The sequence below is a fragment of the Octopus sinensis genome, linkage group LG20 (assembly GCF_006345805.1).
Source record: "Octopus sinensis linkage group LG20, ASM634580v1, whole genome shotgun sequence".
Taxonomy (NCBI): domain Eukaryota; kingdom Metazoa; phylum Mollusca; class Cephalopoda; order Octopoda; family Octopodidae; genus Octopus; species Octopus sinensis.
In genome coordinates this window covers 9,960,879-9,973,179 of record NC_043016.1, presented here as the reverse complement: position 1 = coordinate 9,973,179, position 12,301 = coordinate 9,960,879, and the positions used below count along the sequence as shown (strand labels likewise).

Here is a 12,301-nt window from a genome sequence, read left to right as displayed (position 1 = left end):
TATATACAAAGTCAGGAAGTTTGCAAGGTGAATATATATATATATTTTTTTATTTAACCATCTGACTTCCAACCTCCTAACTTTTATATATAATATTTATATTCTATATATGGCTTATATGTCTCTTTGTTGTAGTTTTATTAAAGTTAGTGTTTAATCCTGCCAATATATTGATTGAAACAATGTGGTTATTAAGCTTTTACTTTTTATTATACTACAGAAGACGGTAGGAATTATAATTTTTGTATGACTTAATAGAGTTGTCGCCGTTTAGTAACGTATTTAGGAGTGGTTGTAATTTACTGATACGGTTGTACATAGGGTAAATGTGTTTGAAAGTTGTGGTTTCTTTGGTTTGTTTGTTCCCAAACAACACTTATTTTAGTGCTGCTCACACTGCCAGATTGAATGGTGTCAAAACCATAATGATATCTGAGGAGCAGCTGAAGATGGAGGTATGTTGGATTGTTGGTTTTGTATATGTGGAATAGTATTATAACACATCCTTTTGATATATATATATATATATATATATATATGTGTGTGTGTGTGTATGTATGTATCTTCATATATTTCTTTTTAAATATATAAAAACAACAAACATTAAAGGAGACAACACAAGACATTGAATAAAATATTTATTATAAGGAAGTACACAGTGACTTCAAAGTTTTGCCATAGGCTGGCTTTTCGTACAGTAAAGAGTATTTGAAATAAGTTCATATAAATACATGTAAATAATATAAAATTTCGAGATGAGTTGGTCATAGTAATCAACAAGTGTTGGAAGGTCAAAGGGCCAACAACACCAAATAAAGGAGGTTGGAATTTGGTGGTATTTAGCAATTGATGACATCTATATATATATGTGTGTGTGTTGTATTATCTTTATTGAATTTCATTCCATCAAAGTGGAATACTTTCAGATTTAGCACTTAATGTATAATACAAATGTAGAGCTTTTTGTCTTTTTTTTATTTTTAAGACTTGGTACAATAATCATTTCAACCAACAAGGTCTTATCAAGGCACTTGACAATACCTTGCTAAAATGATCATTGTGACAAGTCTCCAGTAAATATGCGCGCCCGTATGTGTGTGTATGTATGAATGTATGGATACATAAATATATATATACATATACATATATATGTATTTTTGTGCTGCTATTAGTTTCATGTGACGAGAGCATGTTAAACGATGTTTTTGACATGCCTGGTACCCTAGCACAATCATAAGACACTGCCCACATGGCATAATGAACTAAAAATGGGGTAATAAGATGAAAGAAAAAGCAAGAAAAGGTGCCTTTTCTTGTTTTTGCTCTCATCCTATCATCTCATTTTTAGTTCATTGGCATGTATTCAGCACATGAAGCTAATAATAGCAGACATATTTATCTCTACCCAGACAGAGTACTTTTTTTTTTTGCTGATCTTACCAACAATACAATATTTTATATGTATCATCATCATCATCATTTTAACATCCACCATTCCATGCTTGCATAAGTTGGACAGGGTGGATCCTATTGTCAGATGCCCTTCCTGATACATCCCATACTCTTTTACTTGTTTCAGTCATTTGACTGCGGCCATGCTGGAGCACCGCCTTTAATTGAGCAAATCGACACCGAGACTTATTCTTTCGTAAGCCCAGTACTTATTCTATTGGTCTCTTTTGCCGAACTGCTAAGTTACGGTTTATAATAAAATGCAATTTGCTTCACACTTCACTTAAGACTTGTAGAGGGAAACTAAAAATAAATGAAGTGGTAGGAAGAGATTGAGATGTTGAATGCAGGCAAACTCTAGTGTGAGACTTTGGTCAGTATTAACTGGTATTCTAACCAAAACGAAACAGTAAATTTTTTATTGTACATTATATTTACCAATTTCATATACGCACACCACACACATATACATGGAATTAAATATTAAAACACTTTTCTTTCTGAAGTAATAATTGTTCAAGTAACATTTTAAAATACACACACACATATACATAAATATATTGTCAGGTTTTTTTTTTTTCTTTCAAGTTTGTCCATTCTTCATGTTTGGCTCTCCTTACCATTGACCCTTCATTTTTTTTTCCCCCCCAGATAAAAGACAGCATATTTTACACATCCTCAAAACAGGAAGTTGTAGAGGTGAAGTATTCAGCAACACTGATGTCAACAATCTAAGAAATGTAAACAAACATGCAAGCACACACACAAACACATGGACACACACACATACAAACACACTCGCACAAACACATGGACACACACACATATCTAAAGAACTATGAACTGAACTGTCTGGATCAATTTCCGAAGTCTTAAACTAAAATGCTAGCTACCTGGACAATATTTGTCAATGATTGCTGGATTAAAAGACAAAGGCAGCAGAGCTAAAACTAAAGAAAAGATGCCATTGGCCTCTAGTATGTAGAAACTGACTGAAGAAAGCATTATATATGTAATGGATTCTCCTGTTCTTCATTTCCAATCTTCAGTGAAAACATGTGTAGTCAAGCTAAAATATTACTTTACATGGAAACAGGTGAGGGCTATCACCTGGGAAGGGCATCTGACCATAGAAAATCAGCCTCAACCGATTCCGTGTAAACATGGAAAAGTGGGCATCAAAATGGTGATGATGGTGATAATGGCAATATATATATATATATATATGTAAATATATTTATATGTATGCAATATACCACCTGTATATAGAGATCTTATCATTAACAAGATTTCAGTATCTAGAATAGAAATCATTTTGAAATAATCAGTTAATCTGAAGTCATTTTATAATTCTTCCAACACCTGTGTAAAAAAGAGAGACAGACAGACAGAGAGAAAGTATTGTCATCATAAACATTTTCCCCTTGCAACAATATACATGATAGACCATCGCACATTTTTTTTTTTTTGTTTTAGACATAATTTATATAAGATTGTGGTCATGGCTGGATTGTCTTTTGTAATAAGTGTGTTTCTTTTTACTGTTTTGTCATGGAAGGAAGGACAATGTCCCTGGTTCTTTATTGTATAAGGAAGTCTGAGGCAGGCAGGAAGGTAGACAGAATGGAAGATAGTCCCAAAGTGGAAATATGGCTTCAATGCTCGTAACATAGCAAACTCGGTGTGAGGCACTCAAACTACTTGATGGAGGTATTTAATTGAGTGAAGGATTAACCCTTTATCATCTGATCCAGCTCAAAAATTGTATCTGTTTTAAGTTCAAACTGCTCAGATCTGGCCCAACTCATAACTTCTCTACAATGTCATTCTTAAAATGTTTAATCATGCCGTTGCTATGAGACAATGTATGATTAATTCAAAAGAATGTGAATAAATAAGTATTAGATTTGACAGAATAATCTGAAAACTAAAGGATTAAGTCTAACACCCAAGAACTCAGAAAGTAAAGAGATGGAATTTTACCAATATTCTACCAGGGATTGAATCTGATTTTATTGATCTCAAAAGGATGAAGGGCAAAATTGATCTCAGAAGGTGTTTGAAACCAGAGTCCAGAGCTGGAACAAAAATACTGCAAGATATTTTATCTTATATTCTGCTGACTCAACCAATTTTTCAGCCTTGTTCAAGTGAGGACTGAGTATACATGTGTGTGTGTATGTGCATAGGCACATACATCTTCCTCCATATATGTCAAATCTTGGCTTAATGACTGAACTAAAGAAGAAATTTCCTTGGCCATGTACAGTCCCTAACAACATCTTAGGAAGAAATCAGACTCCAGCTCTGGATAGAAAAGCTTGTGAATGACCTTCCTCCAATTGACAAGGTAACTGCTCCTTGATGAAGACCTCCCTCTTGGCTCAGAAGTACCATGGTTTCAATGGAAGACACTCAACTGCCTGAGAATGAGAATGGAATGATCAAAAGTTGGCGTGACATTCTGAGATGCATAATGGGTTTTCACAAATAGGGAGTTTGTTGAACATTGTTGACAGCACACGGCAGGAATTGGTTTCTTGGAATGCATGGAGAGGAATCTCTGTTGTGAGATTCCCCATGGTACAGCAGAACTCAAACACTGATATACAATGTTCTTTGTGGTACCCCTTCTTCTACTGATGATAGCAGTCCAGTTGGTCATAAATCGTAGATGTGAATCTGCTTCTACCAGCTAAGAAGACATTCCAGTTGCTTTGGTCAGATGGGGTTAAAAGACAGGCTGAACCAGCTGTGAATATGGAAGAAGCAAACCATACTCTGAAGTAATTTTTTTTTTTCGAGATCAATAAATTAAATTGCTTATAAAATATTAGGGTGAAATATAAACCAACTACTCACTGGTCTATCATCAGTTTCTGAGTTTGTGCCAACATGGGAATGTACTGCTTTTGACCCTTTCATTATAAAGATAACATCATTATAATGATACCTTCCAAGCTGATAAAATAAATATGGTCAAACGTTGGGTCAATGTAATTGACTAGCCCCTCACTCAAAGTTTCAGGCCTGGTGGCAAAATTAAAAAGAGCCGTTAGCATTGGCCTCTAGTATGTAGAAACTGACTGAAGAAAGCATTATATATGTAACGGATTTTCCTGTCCTTCATTTCCAATCTTCAGTGAAAACATGTCTAGTCAAGCCAAAATACTACTTTACAAGGAAACAAGTGAAGGCTAGCAACATTTTCATCCATTTTTGCATTCTGGTTTCTAATCCCACCATGGATACCTTTGCCTTTCATCCTTTCAGGGTCAATAAAACAAGTACCAGTTTGAACCCTGGAATCGATGTAATCAACGAGAACTCCTCCCCAAAATTCCAGACCCTGTGCTTATAATATAAAAGGTTATTATTATTATTATTATTATTACCTCCACCTTAGCAAAGGCAGAGGTATTGTTTTCAGTCACATTTGTTTGTTTGACCATGGACAAGATATCTCAAGAACTGCGGGATAGATTTGGGTGAAACTTTCAGGGATGTTTGGCCTCATGACTGGCACAAACTGATTAAATTTTGAGATCGATCCAGTACTGGACAAGGATTCTGGATTATTTTTCCTGTATTTTTACTTAATTTTTGAAAGTAGACAGGTTCATTTTTAGTATTCTCATTTGTGAGAGCAGTCGAGTTTATTTCAAGTATTTTCATTTTAAAACTTATCTCTGGCTAATCATTGAGAGGATGTTGGTGTTGCCTTGGTGGAGGTTTGTGCTCTCTGCATGCTCTTATTATTATTATTATTATTATTATTATTATTATTATTATTAAAGCTGTCCAAAAATACTTTGTACCATTTCTTCTGCCCCTTTATGTCCTGAGTTCAAATTCTATCAAGTCAACTTTGCCTTTCATACTTTCAGAGCCAGTAAAACAAGAACCAGTTTTATTATCATTATTATTGTTATCACCACCATCACCATCATCATCATCATCCTCATCCTCATCAGAAGCATGTTTTTTCAATGTGAGTATGCATGTGTATACGAGTGTATTATTGATGTTGTTGCTGATGAAGTCCCAGGTCATTCCTCTTTGAACAGGCCTATGATCAACAGCATTGAAGCTACGAACCTGCTCGCTATGCATTGTTCTAGCTCCGGGGCCCCCAAAACACCTCCCTTCCCATCCCAATGTGTCCTTTAACCAAAAAAAAAGAAAAAAAAAAAACGACGATGGCATGTGTGATTTGGTGATTTGAGTGAGATTTAGCTACTATTGTTGTTTAGCCCCAAGTCATTGCAGTTAAGCAAACCAGTGATCAAAGATCATTTCATCTGTAAACCATCCTGATTTTTAAGCCTCTGTGTGTGTGTGTGTGTGTGAGTACATTATGTAATGTCTTTTTTTTTATTTAAAGAAAGAATTAGCTTCCTGGCCAAACAACCATGTAGCCTCAAACCACTCCTGATCGAACAGACCCATTGATGATTGCAAGTGACCCAGCTATGCGCTGACCATTCCGTTTATGTTTTATGTTTTCTTTATTGAAAGTGTGTAGAAAACTATTATCCAACATGCTGAGCTTTTTTTTTTTTTTATTTCATTTAAGACATACAGGGTCTGGTTTGTGAGAGACCTGCTGTTTCTAGCATGTTGAGATACCAGTTAGAAGAGCTCTTTCATTTGTTCTTCAAATCTGTTTGATCATTTTTGTTTTACTTCTTTCATGCATTTTTTTTTAAAAAAATAATATATCAGAACTAACATTAATTATTTATGATATACACAAATACACACACTCACACTCACACTTGAGAATCAACTGCCTTTTAATTCTCTTTAGTTTAAGATTGCAAACTCCCATGTTGGTTCGTATGTGTGTCACGTGTATGCAATGTGAATGTATGTATACATTTGTGTATGCCTGTAATGTATGTATATACTGGGAGAGATATTACAAAAAAAAAAAAAAAAAAACGAAAACAAAGGGGGGACAATATATTGCAAGACATATCAACCATCAGACCAGACAATCATTGTTCTCTCTCTGTTAGTCTCTCCTAAAATTTAAAAAAAAAACAACAAAAAAAAAAGACTTCCTAGTTACTGCTGCGGCCACCATCGTTGTCAGTCAAGTCTTCCTGATTTTCAGTACTGTTATTAAGGCACTTATTTTTATGGTTTTTCTGTAAATCATAAAGTGGGAATGCCCCATAACCTCGGTGGGTGATGAATGTTGGGCATTTCGGCTGGACCAAGCGAGCTAAGCCAATCGGGTTGACGGTGAATTTTAGTTTTTGTTCCATTTTGCTTCTTTCGGTTTCAACTTGTTTGATTTTCTCTTTTGCACTCTGGACAATGAAAGAATAAAAGAATAATAGATTAATAATAGAATAACGGATTAATAGAATGGTAGAATAATGGAATAACAGAATTATCTTTTATTGATTGTCATGTGGTGTGGGGGTGACAAATACACACATTTGCTCAAGATACCACACAGTGGGACTGAACCTGGAATTATATCATTGGGAAGCAAATTTATAAACACATACTCATTTTTACTCTATTACTTGTTTCAGTCATTTGACTGTGGTCATGCTGGTGCACCGCCTTTAGTCGAGCAAATCGACCCCAGGACTTATTCTTTGTAAGCCTAGTACTTATTCTATTGGTCTCTTTTGCCGAACCACTAGGTTACGGGGACGTAAACACATCAGCATCGATTGTCAAGTGATGGTGGGGAACAAACAGACACACAAACGTATATACACACACACATATATATATACACACACATTCATGTGCTCTCTCTCACTTTCTCCCCATTCCTCACCCTCTTGTACTATCTTATATCTCTCCCCACCCCTACACACTCAATAATACTATAAAAAAAGACAACATTCCTGCAAAAGTTCAATTTCAAAACTCCACTAGAGTGGATGAAAGTGCTAATATATGATATATGATTTATAAAAACATATAACATACTAATAAATATCTGTAAATATAAAACCATCCAGATTTCTGAGTACCTCATTTCTTCTAATATATAATACCTGTACATCATCTCCAAACCTTCTAATATATATATACATATATACGACAGGCTTCTTTCAGTTTCCATCTACTAAATCCTCTCACAAGGCTTTGGTCAGCCCAAGGCTATAGTAGAAGACACATGCCCAAGGTGCCATGCAGTGGGACTGAACCCGGAACCATGTGGTTCGTAAGCAAGCTACTTACCATACAGCCACTCCTAAGCCATGTTTCAGTCTAAGAGACATGTGCCAAGCACCAGATGCCAAATTCTGGGAATAATATTTTCTTAAATTATTAAATATATGTATGTGTCCAACCCATGCCAGCATGGAAAGCGGACGTTAAACAATGACGATGATGATGAAGTCTTCTTTGAAGGAATCAGATATTTTCTAACAATGATACAAATCTCTATCATTGTGATATAGATAAACAAAAATTATGTTATATTTTGAACTTTAAAAAGTCTTGCATATTTTTACTGTTCTACTTACAATTTGTTTTTTATAAACTCTGTTTTAGCTGGTTGGTTCCTTTTTCTGAAAGCCTTCGCTTTTCCAGATTGTCACTTAACTCTATAGTATTCAAACCAACCATTCCAGGCCAAAATGTTCCATCCATTTATGTCCACACCAACCAGATATGGTTTGCTCACACCTACCCTATAATCATCATCATCATCATTTAATGTCTGCCTTCCATGCTGGCATGGGTGGAATGGTTTGACAAGAGCTGGCCAGGCAGAAGCCAGCGCCAGACTTCTGTGACTGTTTTGGCAGGATTTTTACAGCTGGATGCCCTTCCTAATACCAACCACTCAGCAGAGTGGACTTGGTGCTTTTTACATGGCACAAACACAGGCAAGGTGAGTAGTGCTTTTTATGTGACACAAGCACAGGTGAGGTCAGTTTTGGGAAGGGTTTTACAGCTGGATGTCCTTCCTAACACCAACCACTTTACATTGTGGACTGGGTGTTCTTTAAGTGGCACCTGCACTGACAGGATCACCAAGTACCTTGCAAGAAAGAAAAAAAAAACTTTTTGAGAGGGGAAGGGGCATTGGAGGAGGTGATCTTCGTGTCAGATGATGAAAGGTGAGACAGAGAGACAGAAACAGGTGTTTTACTGTAGAGGATGTACAAGGTTACCTGGCCAGAGAGAGTGAGAGAGCAGGAATGAAGACAGAAACAGGTGGTGTGCTACTGTAAAGGAAATACATGGTTACCCAACCTGAGGGAAGTGCAGGAGGAGACAGCAGGATAGAGATGGTGACAAAATGCCGGGTATACTCAAAAGGGAGTATAAATGGGATGGTTGAGTAAAAGGGAAAGAGAGACATAGATGGTGGCAAGTGCCAGGGCATAACCTTCTAAAACACCAACGATCACATCATTGAAATCTCAAAGCTATAAGACAATACATGATTACTTAAGACTAATGTGAATAAATAAGCATTACCATAAACAGGATAATCTGAATGCTAAAGGGTTAAGTACCTACTCACAAAACTAAGTACCAGTAATATTACTGGTATAAAGTGTATGCATGGGTGTTCAAATGTACGTGTCTGCTTGTGAATGTGTGTATAAGTATATACTTACATGTGTATGTGTATATATGTATATGTGGCTTAGTGATCCTAAGGTCGCAAGTTCAATTCCCAGCAAAGTGATGTGTCCTTGGACAAGACACTCTATTTCCTGTTGCTCCAGTCCACTCAGCTAGCAAAAATGAGTTGTACATGTATTTCAAAGGGCCAGCCTTGTCATTTTCTGTGTCACGCTGAATCTCCCTGGGAACTACATTAAGGGTACACGTGTCTGTGGAGTGCTCAGCCACTTGCGTGTTAATTTCATGAGCAAGCTGTTCCGTTGATCGCATCAGCTGGGATCCACATTGTTGTAATCAACTGTGTGCTCCTTATATTATTATTATATATGTTTGCATGTGTATATGCATATATGTATGTTTGTATGTGTATATATGTATTTGTTTGTATGTGTGTATATATATATGTTTGCATGTGTATTTGTATATATATCTGTTTGTCATGTATGTATATATATGTATATGTATGTGTGTATATATATATATATGTATAAATAAATGTTTGTATGCGTATATATATGTATATGCTTGTATGTATGTATATGTCTCTAAGTGTGGGTGTGAAAGGGGACACTTGCAATAAAGTTTTCAACAAAGTTTGCCTGGTTTCATGTTTAATTTTCACAGCTCCTTACTGCCTACAGTAAAAACAAACAAGAAAACTGTAAAAACAAGTGTATGTATATGCGTACATATTATATACACTTACATACATACATCTTTTTAATAATTTCCTTGTTCATTTATTTTACATCCTTACTCAAATATAGTTTTGACCAACATTTAAACCTCAATCGCATTCAATCCAAGTGTCCCCTTGCCATCCTTGTAAAGGGTGCGATGGGAACAATTCAGTCTCAGTTCTGGGATACCTCAATCATACTCAGTCTAAGTGTCCCCTTGCCATCCTTTTAAGGGATTGAATGGGAACACTTCAATCAGTTCTGGGACACCTCAATCATACTCAATCTAAGTATTCCCTTGATATCCTTTTAAGGGATTGAATGGGAACACCTCAATCATACTCAGTCTAAGTGTCCCCTTGCCTTTTTTTAAGGGATGGAATGGGAGCATTTCAGTCACAGTTTTGGGATACCTTGATCATACTCAATCTAGGCGTCCCCATCCCACCCTTTACCTTTTCTTATTCAGATACTTTCCATCATATGTAAAGCTTATTTATTCACATTGCTTCAAATTGATTAAGCATTATCTCATAGCTTTAAGAACCCAATTTGATGAGGCAGCGAGCTGGCAGAATTCTTAGCATGCTTGGCAAAGTGCTTAGAGGAATTTCATCTGTCTTTACGTTCTGAGTTCAAATTCTGCTGAAGTCAACTTTGCCTTTCATCTTTTCGGGATCTATAAAATAAGTACCAGAACACTGGGGGTCGATGTAATTGTGTTATCTACTCTCCCACAGATGCTGGCTTTGTGCTAAAATTTGAATTCAATAATGTGATTGTTGCATTTTTAGAATAATATTGTAGGGTAGGTGTGAGAGATCAAATCTAGCTGGTTTGTACATAAAAATCATAAAATATTTGGGCCTTTTATGGTCAGTTAAAGAGTTAATGGGAAACTAACACCATGTTATCGAATGTATCCACTTTATTTCTTAAAGGTTTTAGGCCATGACTTGAGGGAGATTTAACTGCTCCTTCTAGCAGTTTGAATGACCATGTGGAGGCTGGCTTCCTTGACGACTAAAATAGTTTATATTTCTATCTTCATACATTGTTTTATTTGTTTCCTTCCATTTTTTACTTTTTTTGGTTATAAATAAGGATTTCATTTAAATTACATAAAATAGGTAGTCATTAGAGTAATCAATATGTTTTTTAATTTAGCAAGCTATCACATGTAATACAGTGAGCCCAGATATACTGCAATTAACCGAGATTATGCAATTAGTAGGATGGGTGCTTAAAGTCATAAAGCAACAAGCAAGGGAGATAATTCCAGTAATATACAGTAATCAAAATTTTAGCAAACATAAAACGTGGTTATTTGACTGGAAACTGCTGCTGCTGCTTATAATTGTTTAAGGAGGGGGAGAGAGAAGGAGAGAAAAGGGATTACATTGAGATGAGAGAGAGAGAGGGTGAATGTTCTTGTTATATAAGAGACTAGCAGTATCGCCCGGCGTTGCTTAGGTTTGTAAGGGAAATAACTATATAAGCATTTTTAGAGAGTTATAGCCAAATAATAGCAAAAAAATGCATTAAAAATGGGAAAAAATTATGGTAAATTTTTTTTTAAATCGTTGACTCATCGTAGACATTTTTAGAGAGTTACTTCCCTTATATAATAGCGAAAAAATGCATTAAAATGGAAAAAAATGATGGTAAATTTTTTTTCAAATCGTAGACTCATCGTAGATGCGCTAATACCCAGAAGGGCTTGATATGAATCACGACTATAAGATACCCGGTTTTGGTTAAACTGCACCGCAAAATGTGGGAGTACTTAGGAATTTAAATCGTAGGAGACAGACAGCACACAACCTCACTTTTATATATAAAGATTTTATGGTTGAACTAATTGGTGAAGATAACAAACTTTGGTCTTATTTAGACCTCCTCGGCATAACATGTTCTACAACTTAATTGTCTAGACTCAGTGATCACAACCCTGGATTCAATAACACTGTGTATAGACTCCATACTTGGAATGACCAATTTTAAATTCTATTGGATTTTACTCATAAGGTATTGGAATATTATATGTATACCATTCTGCCTAAAAAAATGGATCTACAAATACAACATCCCTACATATCACACATCTATTTTCTTTTATTTCCTCCACCTCACTCTCTATTCCATATCCTATCTAAATTAACTATTACTTAACCATCCTCTCACACTGTCTCTGATGAAGGGATATAATAGATATCCTGGAAACAGCTGTAAGACTTTCTATCTATAAATGTTCTAAAATCTACACAGCCTTGGTTTTTTTTATCTTATTATGAAATTATATATATATATAATCAAAATCAAACCAAATCAAATCAGATATCAGAAAGCAGAACCAAAATCGAAGTCGATCAACATCAATGGAAATTGCAGCTGTGATACCAGTGCCGGTGACAAGTAAGCGAACCATCCGATCGTGGCCGTTGCCAGTGCCGCCCTGACTGGCCTCCGTGCTGGTGGCACGTAAAAAGCACCATCCGTTCATGGCCGTTGCCAGCTCTGTCTGGCACCTGTGCGGGTGGCACGTAAAA

General features: G+C 35.8%; 1 protein-coding gene and 1 long non-coding RNA gene across 3 annotated transcripts in view; both read right to left on the bottom strand.

Annotated features, from left to right (window-relative positions):
• Positions 1-625: 625 nt before the first annotated feature.
• On the bottom strand, positions 626-4,637 carry LOC118767316. The gene is made up of 2 exons (XR_005003228.1): positions 1,700-4,637; positions 626-1,561 (listed from the first exon to the last, which is right to left on the bottom strand). It is a non-coding gene; the product is annotated as an uncharacterized LOC118767316 (long non-coding RNA).
• Positions 4,638-5,779: 1,142 nt separating this feature from the next.
• Positions 5,780-12,301, bottom strand: part of LOC115222694 (switch-associated protein 70) — a 160,462-nt gene continuing 153,940 nt past the window's right edge. Inside the window, exon 8 of one of the 2 annotated variants that reach the window (XM_029793014.2) lies at positions 5,780-6,770. In XM_029793014.2, coding sequence (XP_029648874.1) covers positions 6,519-6,770 — 252 coding nt within the window. In that variant the 3' untranslated portion in view covers positions 5,780-6,518. The remainder of the gene's footprint in view (positions 6,771-12,301) is intronic. The other variant, XM_029793016.2, reaches the window with a different exon arrangement.